Here is a 20,694-nt window from a genome sequence, read left to right as displayed (position 1 = left end):
GTCGCCTCGCCTCCTCCGTACTCACTGAAGGCTGCCGCCGGCAGGTCGGGCCGCCACCTCCATCCCTTCTATCCCCGGCGAGGCCGGGGCCTCCTCTCCCCCCCCTCCCTCCCGGGCCCGCTTCGGGGACCGGGGGCGCGCGGGCTCGGCCGGGGCTCCGAGAGTGCGGCCCGCAGGCCTCGGCCCTCGGGGCGCTCCCGGCTGGTCTCCCGGCTCTGCGGGCCGCCCCGGGGCTCCGAGTGGGGTCGGGCCGGAGCAGCCGACCCGCGGGCCGCGGCCTCCCTCCGGGTCCGGGGAGGGGACGCGGGGTTGGGTGGGGAGGAAGCGGCATGGGCTGTTAGCTCATGGTTCGGCCACGAAGGGGAGAGAGGCCAAGCCCGGCGCCTTCCCGGCCGGGACGGGAAGAGGGAGCGGGAGAGCAGAAAGGAGGGGCGGCGGAAGGGGCTAGAGGAGCGGCCCTGGCCCCCACCCCGCCCCGCCGCCCTCCGCGCTCGCCGCGGTCCCGGTCCCGGCCGCCCGCGCCCTGCGGAGCTGCCCCTCCCGGCGGCGGCGAGCGATGCCCTCCAGACGTCTAAGCGGCAAGCACGCCCGCGAGTTTGGGGACTCGGACGGGGCAGGGGCTGCCTTCCGGGCCGCCGGACCTAACCTCTCCCGGCCCGGGTAGCCCAGTCCGCCCGGCGAGCGCCCGCAGCCGAGGCTTCTGGGAGAGCGCGGCCGTGGGACGCGGCTCCACGCGAGCCAAAGCTGCGGAAACACCACTTTCTCCCAGAGCTTCGCGAGAAGGAGTGTAACCCTACACCCGGGGCGTGGGGAGGAGGCTCGGCTGTGGGCTGTCTGGGTGGAAGCTGAGGAATGCCCTTTGTTTAGACAACTTTTCCGGAGGAGTCGCCCTCTCCGAGGGGCCGTCTCCTTGGAGGTCAAGGTCATTTGTTTCCGCTTTCCAGCGGCGCGAGGGGACCCGTAGTGGACGAGAGTTCCCTCATCCTGTCCTGCTTAGGGGAGAGCCAGGTGCCTGCACTGGCAGTCGCCTTGAATGGGGACCGATTCTCGGGGGTTCTGGGCACTCCTGAAGATCCCTTGTCACTTTTTCCAGACCTGGGATGAAGTAGCTGCAAAGGACTTTACCAGCAGCTGTGGCCCCAACCAATTGGGCTTGCTTTCTCTTTCCGCCCAGAGGGAGGGGACAGGTCCCCAACTATATCCAAACCTATTTTTCCACAACAAACGGGAAACAGTAAGAGAATTAGGACCCAGGAGGTTCCGGAAATCTCTACAAAGGAAAAGTGCTGATCTTTTCCTTCTGCCAACAAGTTTCTCTCTCAAGCGCGGTTGCTATTTGCACTGAGGCACTACAGTCACCATCTAGATGACAGACCTGCAACAGTAAGGACCACACAGTGCGCTAACTGCTGCGCAGAGCCAGGAAGGGTGGCAGGGAAGGATGGTAAGGAGGCCTGCCCTTAAGTGAGTAGGAGTTACCCTGCAGAAGAGGGGGAAGGGGGCATCTGGGCAGGGCAAAAGCATACAGGTCTGAGAGCAGCTGTTTGGGGAGCTGTGGGTGGACTAACCTTGGGCTAATTTAGGAACCGGGGAGATTATCTAGGGCAAACCCCCTGTGTTACAGAACAGGCCCAAGGTCACACAGCTCTGGGACAGGTGGTCTCCAGAGTCGTGGGTAGTGCTCTTGCAGTTAACATATTCCCAGAGGAAGCGGTTCTTCCAACAGGGCATTTACCATTCTGTGCTTGTTAGTACCGATCACTTCATAATACAGTAACTGGTACCATTTATGGAGGGCGCCCTGTGCACCTGGCATTGGGTTAAGCGCCTTACATTCCTTGTCTCAAACTGCAGCCTTAAGAGATGGGTACTGTTTACTGTCTCCTTTCTACAAATGAGGAAACTGAGTTAGGTGATCTGCCCAAGGTCACAGAGCCAATAAGTCCAAGACCCTCACATTAACCACACAGTACAGTGCTGTTGCCAGCATTCTGCGTGTTCAACATGGAAAGATTCCGTTTAAAGAAGTAAAACTAATTGTGAAGTGCTGTGATAGTCAAATTATGTTGCCATGATGGTCTGGCCCTTACATTTCTGGATCCTTTCTGCCTTCCTATTCTGCCAGCCCAGGTAAAATCCTGTAAACCTCAAAAGACTCCTTCTTCCCCTCCATATGCCATGTCAACCCTACCAACAACGATACTATTACTATTATTGGGGACCTCCTATGAGGGAAGGCATTCTAGGTAGGACCTTTTAGATCTTTACAACAACCCTGCAAAGTAGGTATGGTGTATCCCCACTTTAGGAATATGGAAATCGGGGTACAGGGAGGTTAAGGGACTTGCCCAAGGCCACACAGCTAGTATAGCCAGAGTCTGAACCCAGTTCTGTCTGGGTCCAAGACCTTCTGCCTTGCTTCCTCCTTTCATAGACGCAACTTTGGAGCTCAGCCTCTTAGAGGTTCCAGCTCCAGGACTCCGGCTCCCACCCCTCCCCCAGACGTTAATGATCTGTAAGGCAAGTTTCTGAAAGTTCTAGCAAGGGCTTAATATTTAAAGGAGACCTGCCCTCCACCTTTTAAGATGCAAATAATCACCTTCAATTTACTCATTAAGTTTGTTATTTTGCACTTAACAGGGGGATGGGGTGTCATAGCTATACAGAGGCACCCGTCCTAAAAACACCAATAAGCAAATCCTTAGAATGCTCTTAAATTATCATGGCATTCACATGTCTGAGGGCACTTCTCATTCATCTGGTTTCTATTTGGTTCAGCAAATATCTCTTGAGCTCCTACTATGTGCCAGGCACTGGGGAGACAAAATGTAGTACCACAGACCCTGCCCTTTAGGAATTTCCGGTCAAGGTGGAGTGGGGGAGGGGCAGGTGCTTAAACTTACTGTGTAAGTGGTCCCATCAAGGTTAGCATAGCGAAGAGGTGTGGGTCGTTCACAGGAATAGCAAGATTGAGATGTGTGTTGGGTGGGACGGGAGGTATCACGGAGAGCTGGGTCTTGCAGCATGAGCAGGAATTAGCCAGACAGAGGGGGAGGGGTGGGAGAGGCACGTCAGAGGGGGGGATTAGCATAAACACAGGCACTGAGGTGTGAAACTGCCTGGTTTAAGCGTTAAGTGTAAAAGTTAATCTGGGAAAGTCTGGGGCTGGGGTGAGGCTGCAGCGCAGGGCTTGCGCTGGCCCCTGGTTGAGGGCCTCTAGGCCTGGGGTGAGGAGTTTGGACCCCGTCCTTTGAGGTGGGAGTCCCTAGAGGGTGGTCTGCATCAGGCCTTAGCCTTGAGCATGGCGCGTTTCTGGGCTGGGGAACTGCCTTATTTCCTTGTGTATCAGACACTTTCATTACCAACCTTTGGAGAGAAATCTAGGAGGCACATGAATATATAGTAAATAGCAATCATGTAGTCCCCTTCCTCCATTTGAATCACCTAGGGAAACCCACCATCCCAGGAAGCCTCCTTCCCCTGAGCCTGGATGAAAAAACAAGCCTCACTCCTCCTCTCCACCCTCCCCCAGTGTGCTCTGAACACTCAGCTTGAATAAGGAGCCTTGTGGGATGTGGAAATAGGGTTTCACTTAGGATGGAGGGAAAGGATGAAACAGTCCTTTGAGGTCAGTGCGTTAGAGCAGGTCGGGTGGGAATGGATGGGAGGGATGCCTCTGCCATCCCTCCACTGTACTGCCTGAAGGACCTTGTCCAGCTGGAAAGCAGAATTTCCTGGTCGTTCCTGTCCTGGTCATGGGGCACATGGTCAGAGGAGCACTCAGGCAACTGATCCTGGCAGCGACTCCTGGGGACACTGTTCACTGCCCAGGGCCTCCCCTCAGGCCCTCATAATTTCCTTCCAGCAGAGGCTCAAGAGAGTGTCGGGACTGGTCTCCCATGTGCCTGCCTCTCCCCTGCTTGGAACCCTCCCACTATTTCCCAAGGTTTACTCTGACCGGTGTCTGTGTAGACTCTCCTGGGACTCTGCTCGAAAGGCTGTTGCTCAGGTCTCACCCTTGAAGATTCTGATTCCTTAGCTGGAGTTAGGCCAGGACTCTGTTTCCTAATAAGCTTCCCAGGTGATTTTGAGGCCCAGTTTCAAGAAGCCCAAGTCGTCAGGTTAAAAGGCAAACTCCTTCTTATGGCACAGGGGTCCCTCCAGCCTCGCTCTCACTACCCCAACAGCCTGTCCTGCACACCCACCATATTGAATTGCTTCTAGTTTCCCCGACTGGCCACAATGGTTCACATCTCCTCACCTTTGCCCATCTTTCCTTCAGCCTGACACACACTGCTTCACTCCACACACATATACATCCCATCCCAATTTGGATGTCTCCTCCTAGACCTTCCACACTCAGCTCAAATGTCGCCCCTTCAGGGACACCTTCCCAGCATCCTCTGCACTCCTCCCAACCTGGGTTAGGGCATCCTGGGCCCGCTTCTGCCAAAGCACTTATCACATTGAGTTGTCAACGTCTGACACGTCACAGAGTGCTTCCTGATCCACATGCGCGTTCCTGGCCCCAACACGTGTCCGGCACATAAAAGCTATTGACTAGATGCCACGTGGTTAAATGAAAGAAAAAATCCCTATCAGGTAAGGATGCCTAAGAGGAGAAGAGGGGGCCACTGCTGCTAAGAGCATCAAGATCATTTCAAAGGATTTGGTTAATTCCCTCAGTATGGCCCATCCTGCCCCAGGGCCTGTGAGAAAGTCGGTCACTGGCAGGGCGAGGACCGGCACCTGGGCTTCCTGATGACTGCCATTTACGCCTGATGCTCAGGCCTCCTTGCACCTGCCCCTCCTCTCTTTCCCCAAAGTGGCCATTGATCACAGACAGTGGCGTGGACCTTACACTTCAATTCTGAATGAGCCTGGAAACTTGGAGATAAAATAGCTCTCAGAAGAAGAAATAGATGGGGAAGGGGAGAGGAGAAAATAACAAGAGAGAAGCATGCAAAAATATGTTGAGAGAAGACAGCAGGTACATAACAGTCAGGCAACACAACAACTGGGCACCTCCAGAGAGCAGCCACTCAGTTTTCTAGTCATGCCGCTCTGCACATGCCAACACACAAGTGTGAATACACGTATGCCATGCTGTCCTTTGCCACACGTGCCTGAATTGACTAAGACCCAAGAAAGTCAAAGGCGTGGTTCCTACCTGGTCAGGGTCAGCCTGCACTGCTCCCCCAGGCGGGCAGGCAGGGAGCTGCTGGGATGGGACAGGACCTTCCCTGGAGAGACGGACTCCAGACTTCACTGCCCTTGAGGGCCACTCTGAGTCTGCTGGGCGTCTGTTCCCGTGTGAGCCCGAACTGTAGCTTTTCATTTCATAATCCTAATCATAAGGAAATGACTGGGCTTAGGCAAATATTTTAAAACTCTCCCTCCCACTCTCCCATGCCTGGCCTGTGGGAGGCCGTCATCAGTATAAGGAGAGGACACCTAGCTTTCACCTGTCTGTCAATAACCACGGTCATCTTGGCCAAGTCAATTTTCTCATTAACTAAATGAGAGCAGATGCAGGGAGAAAGGTATTGGAGGTTGACTGAGAGCTGGAGTCATGTTTGTGACAGTTTTTGATCTTGAGAAAAGACAGAAAATGCTCAGTACTATTCAATAACTGGATTAAGACATACAAGAGTCTATGAAAGCCTCGGGGAGCCCTTTCTAGCCCCCGGCTGTGCAACACCTCGTCCTGCAGGGGTTCTTGCCTCGCCATTCCCTCCTGCCCCCACGAGCCTGGCAGGTTTTGCTCCGGACACAAACGAGCCTCAGAAGCAGCCTCTCTCTGAGCAAATTCCCTCCACTTCCGGGGGCCATTGGAAAGGTTTTTTCCTGGGTTAAATATGTGGTGGGCGAGGTATAGAGGAAAAGACCCCAGTTTGAAAAGTTCAGGATTAGTCTCTGGCAACCTGGGTTCAGCTCTGGAGGGACCACGTCTACTTGTGGGTCCAAGGACTGGTCACTCCGAGGAGTTCAGTTTCTTCATCTGGAAATGCTGGGCTGGACTAACAGGTCCCAAACTAAGCTTCTCAGAACCCCAGGGCCCTGTGGGGTATGAGTAGGTCTCCTGTGAAAAAGAGATTTCAAGTCCAATAAATTTGGGCGATAATACATGCCATCTCATCCTCCTGGCAGGTCATTAGGCCCAAAGGCATTTCAAAGGCTCAGGCAAGTCCTGAAGTGAAACAAAACAAAACCGAACCAGTTTACCTTTGCTTAACTTCGCCTTTCTCAAAAGTAATTGACCATGGAAACTGTTTCCCCCCAAATAGCAATTAACATCTTAAGGAACACACTTTGGGACAACCTGGACCAGACAATCTCTCAGGTTCTTTCTTGTCAGGGTGGTCTAGGTCTCTTGACCCAGAGGGGAGGAGCAGGCAGCTGCTGTGCAGCAAATTCTAGGATCCCATAGAGAGGGCCAGGCTGCAAGCAGAAAAGACTCCCTTGGGGGCAAGTGGCAGCCCATCCCAGCTAAATTTTATTTTATTTTTTAAGAAAATCTAATGCTAAGAGGAGTTAGAGACCAAAAAAGGTGAGACTGAAAAAAAATCTCAATTTCCATTCTGATTCTTTGTCAATTTGACTAAGTCAGTTCACCTTAAAACTAACAGCCTCACTTTGCCCATCTGAGAAAAGGGAGAGCAAGGGAGACTTGGTTGCAGTCACTCAACATTAATCCTCAGAGCGGGGTTTCCCAACCTGGGGTCCCTAGACACCTGATGGGGAGGGGAGCGTAAGCTATAGCCCATATTTAAAGAAGTCTAAAGAAAATTATACATTTACCATGAGAAGTGTCTTTGCTTTTGACTGGTATTGTATCAACTCAGTATGACAACGTGGGTTGTCATGGGGACAAGGATTATCATGCAATAAATATGGTTGGCTTGTTGGACGAAATCTTTACAGACTTAAGGGCCATAGAAGTAATAAAAGAATCAGCTGGTAACAAAAAGGTAAGAAGAGGTTGGGTCCAAAACAAGTTTTAAGAGCTATGGTGGAGAGCGAAGGGGTGGATGGGGTCTGGAGGAGGTTAGGGTGTTCAAAGAGAAGATACCGCCCCAAGGAGAATCTGGGGTTGCCTGCAGAGGTATGTTTAGTGTGTAGAGGGCTGTGACACGGTGGCCCTTTTCAGAGCTTGCTGGGGAAGGGTGTGAGGTGCTACCTTTACTGAGCTGAGGAGAGAGGAGTCCCCATAGGGCCAGTGGGCTCAGGGATCAGGCTAAAGTGGATTCTCTATAACTTCTTAGAAAGCATTCTGGGAGTGCCAGTGTCTGAGGGTTTGCCATCCCTTGAAAGCTCTGATTTTGTACGTGCAAAGTCCTGACCCATTGAGCCCCACATAACCCCTTCATAAGCAGCCATGTTTGGAAAGGTTCTCTGCATGGTCCATGGCTATTTTCTTTTTCCCCCAAGATGCTGTTCACCCAGAATCACCTCTCTACTCTCCTCCTCCCCTTTCTCGCTCTTGAGTCTCTTCACCAACATCTTCCCAGCAACGTCTGGCTCCATTTCTGCAGCAGTCTTAGGAGCTGGGCCCTGGGGACTTGTTTCTGCCCCCAGGAGAGCAGCAGTGAAAATCATAGTTGGTACATCCCTCTAAGTCACCAAAAAGGTGCTTAGCTTTTAAAACTTCTTCAGTATGGAGCATCTAAGACAAAAACAATCTTTCTCTTGCTAACGTTGATACTGCTAATAATATCTCTTACTGAGTTTGGGCCATTCCTGTGAAGATTTAGACGAAATAAGAGGAGAACTGAGGTGGATTCCATCTGCCCCAGGACCTGAGCCAGGCTTCTGGTTTTAGCTAACTGGCGAAAGCTGAAAAGGATTTTTCTCTAGGGTGTTGAGAACAAAACATTTTGGGGTGTGTGTGTGTGTGTGTTTAATCATGTCAAATGACCTGATAAGTAACTGCATAATTTGGGTTGGAGGAGTTAAAGTATAGGGGAAAATGCAAAAAGCTTTGAAATGGTCCAAAAAGCATTACTGGGTACACTGTCTACTGCATCCTTTCAGGTTATCTGAGTTATTTTACAATTCTATAAATTGTAGAAAAACTGACAGTAATGCACATTATTTTCGTCCATACGAATGCCAATTATAGTTGGTGGAAATGACCCATGAATATTGACCAGTTTTGCTGATTTTGCATTTATTTGTAAATTTTTCTCACCATTCCAGATGTCTATATATTTGCCTGCGTTTCAGATTCTCTTCTGAACAGGTTGTAACACTGTATGGGTTCTATTAATTAATGACAAATAAAATCTATAATTCTATGAAAGGCATGACTATATCCTCCTTTAAAATTACCTTTTCAGGGGCTTCCCTGGTGGCGCAATGGTTGGGAGTCTGTCTGCCGATGCAGGGGACGCGGGTTCGTGCCCCGGTCCGGGAGGATCCCACATGCCGCGGAGCGTCTGGGCCCGTGGGCCATGACCGCTGAGGCTGTGCGTCCAGAGCCTGTGCTCTGCAACAGGAGGGGCCACGGCAGTGAGAGGCCCGCGTACCACAACAAAAAAAAAATTTAAATTACCTTTTGATGTGTCCACAGAGAAGGGGCCATGTGAGGACAGCGAGAAGGCAGCCGTCTGCAAGCCAAGCAGTTACGCTTCCAGAGAAACCAAATCTGCTAACATCTTGATCTCTACCTACCAGCCTTCAGGACGAGAAATAAATTTCTGTTATTTAAGCTACCCAGTGTGTGGTATTTTGTTATGGTAGCCCTAGCAGACCAAGACAATTTACCCAATTTGTTTATCCATTTACCTGTTGATGGACATTTGGTTGTTTCCAGTTTTTTTTGCATTGTGAATAAAGCTGCTATTAACATTCATATACACAAATTACCTTTGGCCAAATTTATTCAACTCATGTTTTCAATTACGCTGATATTTCTTAGCGTAAACCAGGCATTATGGTTGGACACTGAGGAGAGAAAATTAGATAGCACCCTTGTCCTCAAGAACAGTCTAGAATGGGGGGGAAATTTGGGGTGGTGGGTAGAGACTGACAAATGACCAGACTTGATAGAGATAAGGAGTGCTCTAAAGGGGGTACTGGTGGAGTGTAAGAACAGGGGCATGTTAGTTTTTCTGAAGGAAAGTGAAAGTGCTTGCTGGCTTTTCCTGGGCAGGTGAAGGGCAGGAGGAGAAATTCTCTGGAGAATCAGCCTCACGCATGGAGGCAGGGAGACAGGCTTTCCTGAAGCTTCCATTCCAAGGATGGGTAGAAATGAATACGGACTAGCAGAAGGAGGTTGGATTCTTAAGAGCCTCGTGTCCTACAATATATAGGACAGATTGTAGGTAGCATTTAAAATTTCAGAAGAGTAAAATTTTTGGCTTCTCATATCTCCTGGCATGTCTAAGGGAACAAATACCGTGGTCTGAGAAGTCACTGATGATTTTGAGTCACTGATGAAATGACATGGTTGGATGTGTGTTTACAAAAACAAAACAAAGTTCCGGATTGCAGAGAGAAGATGGATTAGAAGCAAGGGGACTAGTGCCCCAGGGTAGGTTCTCCAGTAGAAGGTGCTGAGAGGAAGCATGGGGTATACAATATTTGTTAGAGAGCTACACCTGTGAAATTAAAGGGAGAAGCAGGATGGGTGGAGGAAGAAGTTGAACCACAGAGAGGGGCCGACAAACACTTGGCCAATCCAGCATGAGGCCCTGGGGTGAATATTGCCCCTCAGAGTTGTCACGTGTTGGGACAAGATGGCTGAGCATTTATATGCCCGGCATAAAGAACAGTCACTCCACGTGGATTCGTGTAGTCACTGGACGTTGATTGCCCCAGAAAGGGCATGGTTTGTAATGAGGTAGCTGTCTGCCACTGAGGCAGACACTGGAGGAGCTGTCAACCAGAGACACTGCTCACAGCAGCCCCCTTACCTGTGCCCCCACACCTGTGAAGCGAGTCCTTCCTTGGACAGAGATCTGGGCGGGGCACTTCTGTGTCCACCTTAATTCACCCTTTGTGTCATTTGGCTCACTTTTCCACACATGTCCAGACAGCAGTTCTTCCAGGACTGTGGTGAGATTTTCTTCCCGAGGGAGGTTAGTAGGACAAGCCAGCCCCCCACTGATGCAGTGGGTCTCTGGGCCACAGTCGATGCTCCTTCACTCTAGATGCCTCTCCTCATCAGTTATCAGCTCTCCCAGCTTCAGAGGCTAGTCTGATGATATGACCCAGACCTTACCCCCAAGGGGCCTGGGCCCTGGTCACTGTGTCCTTGGGCTGAGGTTTCTGTATCTCTCCGTTTACAGGCACAATTGGGAGTATCAAGGGAGTATCAAGAGTGGCCAGGTCACCTGTGTTAAAAAATAATTTTCTTTCCAGAAAAAAGACAAAAGCATGACTCTTCAACAGATACAAAGATGAATGAGATATGTGTATATATACAAAAGCTTAGGGAAGCCAAAAAGCACAGACGTTTATGGCATAAATGAAAGTTGGGATGAACTGCAGGTAGAGACAAAGTTTTTCTCTACAGTGGGAAGAGAGTCCATTAAAATCACTACTGGACAAGACAGAAGTTACATTTCCTATAACTTAACAAAGAGTTGCAAAACAGCTTGAGTTGAGGAATAAGACTAGAATCCGATAATCCTGAAGGATTATAAATGATATATTATAAATTATAAATGATATACGTGTTCTTTGAAACATCTGTTTTCTACACCTGGGTGCCAAACATACTCCTCCCGTCCCCGCTGCTCATAATAGCAGCCCTCCTCTTCCTGATGATCGGGATCAATTACTCTACCAAACCATGACTCCTCTGTTTGCCTGCTGGTGCCTGGACAGAGGAAGCCCAAAGTACCCTAGCTCATAATTCAGTGGGACCAGGACTTCCAGTCCTGCAGAGCTCAGAGTCAGGGGACAGAAAGCAGAAAGTGGATTAATGAGCTTGATGCTAAGTGGAGCTATTCCTGCTTCCACACCTTGGTACTCAGACTCTGTGTCCTTCCCTTTGGGGGCCCAGTACCATATACAAGGTTTTGATTCAATGCATGTATGGAATCCTGGAGTGTGACACCCATACTCAGAGAGTACTGCCTCTGCTTGGCACTTATCTATGCTTTCAGTATACCATTCCACAGCTCTTTCAGGCTGGCAGCTTCTAGGTGGTGAATTCCATGGTCATGAGCTGACTCTCACACCCCCCATGCTACAGTTAGCCCTCTGGTCTGAGGTGGTATTATATGGAATCCCATACCAGTGGATAAAGTACTCTGAAAGGCTTCAGATGGTGGTGCTGGTTGAGACCCTCTGTGGTCAGGAAAAGGCAAACCCATAACCTGAATATGTATCTATTCCTCTGAGGGTAAAGAACAAACTTCTGAACCTTCCAGGATGGAAAGGGCCTAATGTAGTCAACTTGTTACCAGCTGGATGGTTTTGTCTCTTGAGGAAGAGCGACTAGTATGGTGCCATAATGGGCACTCCGTTTTGGTCTCTGTTGCAGGCAGGATGACTCTGGTGGCAGCAGAAGCCAAATTACCTTTGGTAAGTGATAGTCTACATTTGTGGCCCATGAATAGCCTCCATCTTTGCCCCCTCAGCCACTTTGTTCATGTTTCCATCATGCCAACACGGGAGCGGCTGGTGACAGAGGCTGGCTGAGGTCAGTGGGATGAGTCATCTGTCTGCTTGGTCGTTTAGTTCTTCATCAATGGTGGATGCTGTCTGAGGATGTTAACATGTGATTCAAAGATTTTCCCACTTCACCCCCATTTCCATAAGTCCATCCACAGACCTTTACCCCAGACCCCTTATCCCTGATCTTCCCGTTTTTCCTAATCAGCTAGCCAGGCCATTTGCCACGATATAGTCTAACCTTGGGTCACTTCTCCTTTCTGCACCAAGTGGATGACCAGTACACTGCTCAAAGCTCTGACAATTGGATTTTCCTTCATTACTGTCTTTCAAGGTTACCCCTGTGTGAGGCTGCAGTGCACCTACTGTCCAATTGCAGCTTGCACCCACATATGGAGCTGACCCATCCATGAAACGAGCTCAGGCTTTTTTCTCCTCTTTCATTTGGTTTTACAGGGTGTCCCATACAGCCATAGGTGTGCCCTGAGGGAGGAGCTCTCAGGCAATCATGGTAGGTGAGAGGGGGGTCTAGGTTACTTGTTCATGCAGCCTGCTTGTGCCCTCTGACCCTCCTAATGCTCAGTCCTGGGGGTACCACTTCCACCCAATCTGACTCACTGGGTCTGAAAGGACCCAGCATTTGATGGGCAGTTCTAGCCACAAGGTTGGTTGGTGACCCATGGTTAGACATTCTTTCTCTATCAGGGACCACTAGCAGGTTAGAACTTGTTATTCAAAGGCATATAATCCTTCACTGCAGAAGGCATGGTCTTACTCCAGAGCCTGGGGGCTCGCATTGGAGTTTGCCACAAACTCCACATGGTATCTTTCCCCACCACTGATATCTCCAACAACACCATAGGGTCTGTCAGGTCATAAGGCCCAAGCAGCAGGATTGCTCACATGGCATCCTGGGCTGGTTGCAGAGTCCTTTGCTGCTCTGGGACTCATTCAAAGTTCGCAGCCTTTCACATCACCTGGTACATGAGTCAGAGCAGTATCTCTGGGTGTAGAATATGCTGACTCAAGAACTTGAACAGGTTTACCTGGAATGTTTCCTTCTTTATGGTAGGAGGTACAAGATGCAATAATTTGTCTTTCACTTTGGAGAAGAGGTCCTGGTTACTGGACCTGATGACTGGACTTCTGAAAATGTTACAGATGTGGCAGGCTCCTGAATCTTCTCAGGGTTTAGCTCTGACCCTCTGGAACACGCGTCTTATAAAGGTCTCCAGTGTGCTAGCCACCTCTTGCTCATCTGACCCAATCAATATAATGTAATCAATGCAGTGGATCAATGTGATGTACTGTGGATGTCCAGCAGATCTGGATCTCTTTGGACTTAATATGGCCTTGGAACAAAACTGTTAATGGATACTGTCATTTTCTCAGAAATGTGAATTGTTTTTGATCCTCTGTTTTTATTGGAAGAGAAAAGAATGCCTTCACCAAGTCACTAGCTATAGACCATATACTTGAGGTGGTATTGAGTTGATCTAATGAAGATACCACATCTGGCATTGTGCCTGTGTCTGTCGTTATATTTGATTGAGCTTGTGGTGGTCTACAATGACCCTTCCTAATTCATCCAGTTTCTTCAGGGCCCAGCTTGGTCAAACAAGGATGGAGAGGAGGAGCAGAGGGATAGAATGTGGCAATAATCTCCATTCTCCTGTCTCCCACAATATGACTTTACATTTATCTATTTATTTATGCCTGGGGAGAGGGTTAATTTGAGACTTCATTTGGCCTTTCCCCATATGATACTTCTTATTCTGCAGACCAACCATGCAATGTGGGTGTTGGCCCAGCTGCTAACTAGGTCACCCCAATTATATGTTTGAGGACTGGGTAATGGACCACGGGGTGGGCCCAGGGGTGCCGTGGATCTCTGTAAGCTGGACATCGGTCAGGACTACAGTTATTATCTGGCCCCCGCCCATAGGACCCACGCTAACGTGGAGGCCATGATGAATCAGGTCTTTGCGCATCAGTGATAACTCAGGTCCTATGTCCAACAGTCTTCAGAATGTCTGGGTATTATTCCCTTTTCCCTAGTGCACAGCTACCTGAGCAAATAGCCATAGGTGCCTGTGCGGAAGACCTAGGGGAATCAGTGCTGTGTATATGTGCCATGATATTGCAGTGTTTTTCCTCCTGTGGACCCAGCCACTTCCGTCAATAGTTCTGGGTTTGAAAACTGGCTCAGGTTCAGAAATTGGGCAAGCGATGTGCCTTTTTATCGGGCAACTGCCCTCAGCTTCCCGCTCGTCCATCTTTCATTTCTTCCGCTAGTAAGCTGGGTAGTACAATTTGGGTAACTGCCCATCTATTTCGTCTCTAGGGACACTATTCTAGTAACCATTCTTATAACTCTCCGTGGTTCTGACCTTCTTGGCTGCCACTCCGTCTGATCTTGCCAGTCATTACAGTAATCATGACCGACTTTGGATGGTTTTGTGCTGCTGCCACCTGGCCTCTGTTGTTTCTGAGTCCTATCATCCCTATTGCTATCAGTCTACACAGTTCTGTAATGGTATCTTCATAGCAGAGAGTCACCTTGAACTTTTAGTGAGGCTGGTGTAGCTCTGACCAGTACATTCTTTATGACCTTTGTCCACGGTATGTCCTCTTGGCCTTCCAGCCATTGTGTATCCAGCATGCCCACTTCCCTGAGCCTTGTAGCCACTGCCTTCACTGTCCACTGTAGCAATTCTGGAATTTTAACTTTGCTCAACATGGACTATCACTTTTTCCATGTTTCTAGGAGCCATGCTAGTAGCAGGTTTGTACTGACTCCTGGAATTCTTGCTAGGGAATTAAATTCTGCATCTTGGGGAGTACTTCCAAGTCAAAAATTCTTCTCTATTCAATCTTACATTTGGTCCCTTTCTTCCAGCACCCTCAGGATCTCCTCCAGCTCCTATGGAATCATGGAATGGGGATGGGGAGGGCTAGTGAGGATTATGGGGAGGTATGTCTATAGGCTCAGACTGTTCTCAGGGGTTTGAGGAGTCAAAATAACCAGACATTGCATCTGATGTGTCAGGTTTTCCCAAGAGTGGTCCTGACCTAGCATAACAGACCTGCCTTTGTTGGGTGTTTAACTGTCTTTGAAGGTCTGCTACTCTATTAAGTCCTGGGCTTGGACCTTCCTCCCCCTCTTGCTGTAGGAGATGAGAGCTTCTTTGTATGCAAACAAAGAGGCCCTCTGGTTCCACATCTGACTTTCAATTGCCTGGTACTTGTCCTCAGCTGTTCATGATCCTTCTGTAGACATCAACGGCACTTAGCAATAGCCATCCAATCTCATTGCGCTATAGCTACTCTCTCTACATCTCCAATGCCCGATACATTGCAAGTTCATGCCTTCCCCAGTATACCATCCCAATTCACCATGGATAAAACTTTTAAAAATTGGAGGGAAGGGAAGGGAGGGAAGGAAGGTGGCTGGCTCAAGGGAGAGGACTCCTGTGAAAAGCAGTCGATTAGGGAGCTCATTTGTTGTTACTGTTTAGTTAAAAAACAGTTCCAAGAGTTGTCGTCCCTGGAGGGGCGGAAGACAAATTCTCAGCAACAATCAGGGGAACCCAGCTTGTTGAAGAACCTATAGTTGTGTGCGTGTGTGTTTTGTGGGAGGGAGGAGAGTGTTCTCTGATTTTCTTTAAAATGGTTATGTTGTGATCTGATCAGGCATAGCTTTGGAAAGAAGCAGTAATTCACAAGCCACTTCCTAGCCCCTGCCAAGCAGGAAAATTTTTTTTCTTCTTTCTTTTCCTCTGAGAAACAGAGAATGTGGGCTATCAAGCCAGTCATATCAGAGACCTAATCCCAGGTTCAGTAATTACTGCAGTGTCCACAGCCAGTCACTGAACACTTTCTCCTCTATAAATGGTGCCAACACTACTCGATGTACACTGATGTGAGATGGGCCTTGCCTGTGGTGGGAAATGAGGGTCAGCAGTGACTACTCTGCCCTTGAGGGACCTGGTCTGTTCTCTGTGGGGTGGAACAGAAAGTCCACAGGATGAAGAAGCATCTGCTAATTATCAGTGAGGGAGCATCGGAAACAAGTTTTCACACAACTTCTCAGCACAGGATCAAAGTGAGAACACTGACCAGTTTGCCAGTAAGCAAGCATTCCTAAGAGGTACAGCCTCTGTAGCAATTAAAAAAAAGCCAGTTACCTCCTAAATGTACTCAGTAGCTTATCTACTAAGAGGCTCTAGAAGTTACCTTTCAGTTTTTGGTGTTTTTTTTTTAAATTTTTTTTTATACAGCAGGTTCTTATTAGTCATCAATTTTATACACATCAGTGTATATATGTCAATCCCAATCTCCCAATTCATCACACACATACACCCCCGCCGCTTTTCCCCCTTGGCGTCCATATGTTTGTTCTCTACATCTGTGTCTCTATTTCTGCCCTGCAAACTGGTTCATCTGTACCATTTTTCTAGATTCCACATATATGCGTTAATATACGATATTTGTTTTTCTCTTTCTGACTTACTTCACTCTGTATGACAGTCTCTAGATCCATCCACGTCTCTACAAATGACCCAATTTCGTTCCTTTTTGTGGCTGAGTAATATTCCATTGTATATATGTACCACATCTTCTTTATCCATTTGTCTGTCGATGGGCATTTAGGGTGCTTCCATGACCTGGCTACTGTAAATTAGTGCTGCAATGAACATTGGGGTGCATGTGTCTTTTTGAATTATGGTTTTCTCTGGGTATATGGCCAGTAGTGGGATTGCTGGGTCATATGGTAATTCTATTTTTAGTTTTTTAAGGAACCTCCATACTGTTCTCCATAGTGGCTGTATCAATTTACATTCCCACCAACAGTGCAAGAGGGTTCCCTTTTCTCCACACCCTCTCCAGCATTTGTTTGTAGATTTTCTGATGATGCCCATTCTAACTGGTGGGAGGTGACACCTCATTGTAGTTTTGATTTGCATTTCTCTAATAATTAGTGATGTTGAGCAGCTTTTCATGTGCCTCTTGGCCATCTGTATGTCTTCTTTGGAGAAACGTCTATTTAGGCCTTCTGCCCATTTTTGGATTGGGTTGTTTGTTTTTTTAATATTGAGCTGCATGAGCTGTTTATATATTTTGGAGATAAATCCTTTGTCAGTTGCTTCATTTGCAAATATATTCTCCCATTCTGAGGGTTGTCTTTTCGTCTTGTTCATAATTTCCTTTGCTGTGCAAAAGCTTTTAATTTTCATTAGGTCCCACTTGTTTTTGTTTTTATTTCCATTACTCTAGGAGGTGGGTCAAAAAAGATTTTGCCATGATTTATGTCAAAGAGTGTTCTTCCTATGTTTTCTTCTAAGAGTTTGATAGTGTCTGGTCTTGCATTTAGGTCTTTAATCCATTTTTAGTTTATTTTTGTGTATGCTGTTAGGGAGTGTTCTAATTTCATTCTTTTACATGTAGCTGCCCAGTTTTCCCAGCACCACTTATTGAAGAAACTGTCTTTTCTCCATTGTATATCCTTGCCTCCTTTGTTATAGATCAGTTGACTATAGGTGTGTGAGTTTATCTCTGGGCTTTCTATCCTGTTCCATGGATAAATATTTCTGTTTTTGTGCTGGTACCACATTGTCTTGATCACTGTAGTCTGAAGTCAGGGAACCTGATACCTCCAGCTCTGTTTTTTTTCCCTCAAGATTGCTTTGGCTATTCAGGGTCTTTTGTGTCTCCATACAAATTTTAAGATTTTTTGTTCTAGTTCTGTAAAAAAATGCCATTGGTGATTTGATAGGGATTGCACTGAATCTGTAGATTGCTTTGGGTAGTATAGCCATTTTCACAATATTGATTTTTCCAATCCAAGAACATGGTATATCTCTCCATCTGTTTTTGTCATCTCTGATTTCTTTCATCACTGTCTTAATAGTTTTCTGAATACAGGTCTTTTACCTCCTTAGGTAGGTTTATTCCTAGGTATTTTATTCTTTGTTGCAATGGTGAATGGGATTGTTTCCTTAATTTCTCTTTCTGGTCTTTCATTGTTAGTGTATAGGAATGCAAGAGGTTTCTGTGCATTAATTTTGTAACCTGCAACTTTACCAAATTCATTAATTAACTCTAGTAGTTTTCTGGTGGCATCTTTAGGATAATCTATGTATAGTATCATGTCATCTGCAAACAGTGACAGTCTTACTTCTTCTTTTCCAATTCGTATTCCTTTTATTTCTTTTTCTTCTCTGATTTCTTCTCTGATTGCCATGGCTAGGACTTCCAAAACTATGTTGAATAATAGTGGCGAGAGTGGACATCCTTGTCTTGTTCCTGATCTTAGAGGAAATGCTTTCAGTTTTTCACCACTGAGAATGATGTTTGCTGTGGGCTTGTTGTATATGGCCTTTATTATGTTGAGGTAGGTTCCCTCTATGCCCTCTATGTTTTTTATCATAAATGGGTGTTGAATTTTGTCAAAAGCTTTTTCTGCATCTATTGAGATGATCATATGGTTTTTCTTCTTCAATTGTTAATACGGCGTATCACATTGATTGACTTGCATATATTGAAGAATTCTTGCATCCCTGGGATAAATCCCACTTTATCATGGTTTATGATCCTTTTAATGTGTTGTTGGATTCTGTTTGCTAGTATTTTGTTGAGGATTTTTGCATCTATATTCATCAGTGGTATTGGTCTGCAATTTTCTTTTTTTGTAGTATCTTTGTCTGGTTTTGGTGTCAGAGTGATGGTGGCCTCGTAGAATGAGTTTGGGAGTGTTCCTTCCTCTGCTTCCTCTGAGAAGGATCGCTGTTAGCTATTCTCTAAATGTTTGATAGAATCCGCCTGTGAAGCCATCTGGTCCTGGACTTTTTGTTGGAAGATTTTTTTTTGTTGTTGTTGGAAGATTTTTAATCATGGTTTCAATTTCATTACTTGTGATTGGTCTGGTCATATTTTCCATTTCTTCCTGGTTCAGTCTTGGAAGGTTATACCTTTCTAAGACTTTGTCCATTTCTTCCAGGTTGTCCATTTTATTGGCATAGAGTTGCTTGTAGTAGTCTCTTATGATGCTTTGTATTTCTGCAGTGTCCATTGTAACTAGAAGTCACCTTTCAGTTTAACAAATATTTATTAAGCCTCTACTATCTACTAGGTACTTGACACATTTCAGTAAATATGATTTTGTGTGACTTCCTGGTGACAACAGAGCACATTTGGAAAAAGAATGTCTCCTCTCCCCTGAATTGTATTACTGCTAGAGCCCCAGACTAGTCAAGGTTGGGGCATGGCCGCAGAAGGAAATCAGCGTATATCCTCATGAACACTGACAATAGCTGGCAGCAGGGCACATACCCTATCCAGCAAGTCTTTTAACGAAAGCTGCCAGGGAGGGGCTTAAAGTTTTCTAAGGAATCTGTGGAACTGCAGAAAAAAATATCTAAATTCAATAGTTGACAGGAACAATCTTTGGCAAACTGAAGTTTCTAAGCTATCTTTGATACTTCCTTATAGAAGTGCTACAGGAGCCCTAACTGACTAAAATTTTAAGTTTTATTGGCTCATCTGGTCAGAAGGTAGTGTTTGAGAAACCACAAATATAGCAATTTTGAAATTTAGTAAAGTGGCAATATATTTGGGAGTTAATATTATTAATATGCTTTTCCTTGATTCTCTTGCCTGTTTCTCTTGAGTTGCTTGGTTTTCTCCTTACCCTAGAAACATTTCCTTAAGAAGAGTAGCATAGTAAATCTACTGCCAAAAATCATTTGATTTTGGTTATTCTATTCATTTATGCAGAAAAGAAGCCATAGGCTGCCCTAGTTGGAACAAGGCAGAATGCTATTATCATCCTCATTCTCATTCAGCTATGCAGTCTATAAAAGTATATTAATATTTGGGGAAAAACTTCATTTTATAAAGGTAAACACTGGACTTTGATGTTAATGTGTTACTTAATGATATCATTTAAATTTGTTTCCTGTGTAGGAAGCTGCCCCCAGTTGTTAAAAAAGAACTACATCCGTTCAGATAAGACATTCCTAAGTGAATTATAAGATGAATTATAAGGACAGTTTTTTGGCAATAGAAAGTTCTGAAGAAACAAATCTTGACAGTTCTAATACTTTTATTTTTAAAAGGATGAGTTAAAAAAAAAACCCAAATAATAGGATTTGATGTTTGCCTGGGAAGTGGTAAAAAAGAATCTCTAACTTGGTGATAGAAAATTCAGCTTATCCTGGGGTGCTGATACCTAGTAACGTGACAGTCTGGCTTTTTTGGCAGTGGTTTCAGATAAGTAGTTTAGAAGTAATTTTATCATCTTTCCCTGCTTGTCTCCATAAAACTATAATAGTTATTAAACCAATTTTAACTAAAATTAAGTATCAAAGTAATGCCTAGTATATGATAGGAACTCAGTAAACACATACTAAATTAATTTTTTAAGAATTCAAAAATTCCTTAATTTCCTTAGGGAAAAGGTGGGAAAGTAAGAAAAAGAAGTGTCAGAAACTGTAAAATTATAGAAATTCCTCAAATCAGTTTTTGAAAAATAGCTTCATGAATATTTAATAAAATTTATGTATTTAAGTAAAACCAAAAATGTGTAAAATTAATCATTATTATTCTCATAAACTAAGAAAAAAATCTAATCACGGGTTCGTGCCCCGGTCCGGGAAGATTCCACATGCCGTGGAGTGGCTGGGCCCGTGAGCCATGGCCACTGAGCCTGCACGTCCGGAGCCTGTGTTCCGCCAACGGGAGAGGCCACAGCAGTGAGAGGCCCGTGTACCGCAAAAAAGTAAAAAAAAAAAAACACAAAAAAAACTATAGTGTATTTATATGCCTATAGGTATACAAATGTTGAGCATGTATTATTATCATCAGATTATAGAAAGGGCTGTTGAGTATCCAGTGATTCATATATATTCACAGCTTATCTTTTTTTAAAAATTTAATTATTATTAAAAAAATTTTTTTTTGTCTGCATTGGGTCTTTGTTGCTGCACACTGGGTTTCTCTAGTTGCAGCAAGTAGGGGCTACTCTTAGTTGCGGTGCGCGGGCTTCTCATTGCAGTGGCTTCTTTTGTT

General features: G+C 46.2%; 1 protein-coding gene and 1 long non-coding RNA gene across 5 annotated transcripts in view; one reads left to right on the top strand and one right to left on the bottom strand.

Moving 5' to 3' along the window:
- The window catches only part of KIAA1614 (KIAA1614 ortholog), a 56,184-nt gene extending 55,242 nt beyond the window's left edge, over positions 1 to 942 (bottom strand). For 2 of the 4 annotated variants that reach the window (XM_067728814.1, XM_067728813.1), the window contains exon 1: positions 647 to 942. In XM_067728814.1, coding sequence (XP_067584915.1) covers positions 647 to 927 — 281 coding nt within the window. In that variant the 5' untranslated portion in view covers positions 928 to 942. Of the gene's footprint in view, positions 1 to 25; positions 181 to 646 lie in introns of those variants that run through there. The other 2 variants (XM_067728816.1, XM_067728817.1) reach the window with 2 other exon arrangements.
- LOC137219764 (uncharacterized) lies at positions 513 to 8,714 on the top strand. Its single transcript, XR_010941234.1, has 2 exons — positions 513 to 578; positions 8,573 to 8,714. It is a non-coding gene; the product is annotated as an uncharacterized lncRNA (long non-coding RNA).
- The last annotated feature ends 11,980 nt before the right edge of the window (positions 8,715 to 20,694 follow it).

The sequence above is a fragment of the Pseudorca crassidens genome, chromosome 2 (genome assembly GCF_039906515.1).
Source record: "Pseudorca crassidens isolate mPseCra1 chromosome 2, mPseCra1.hap1, whole genome shotgun sequence".
Classification (NCBI taxonomy): domain Eukaryota; kingdom Metazoa; phylum Chordata; class Mammalia; order Artiodactyla; family Delphinidae; genus Pseudorca; species Pseudorca crassidens.
Note: the sequence above shows the minus strand (reverse complement) of the source record. Positions and strands in the feature narration are given on the sequence as shown.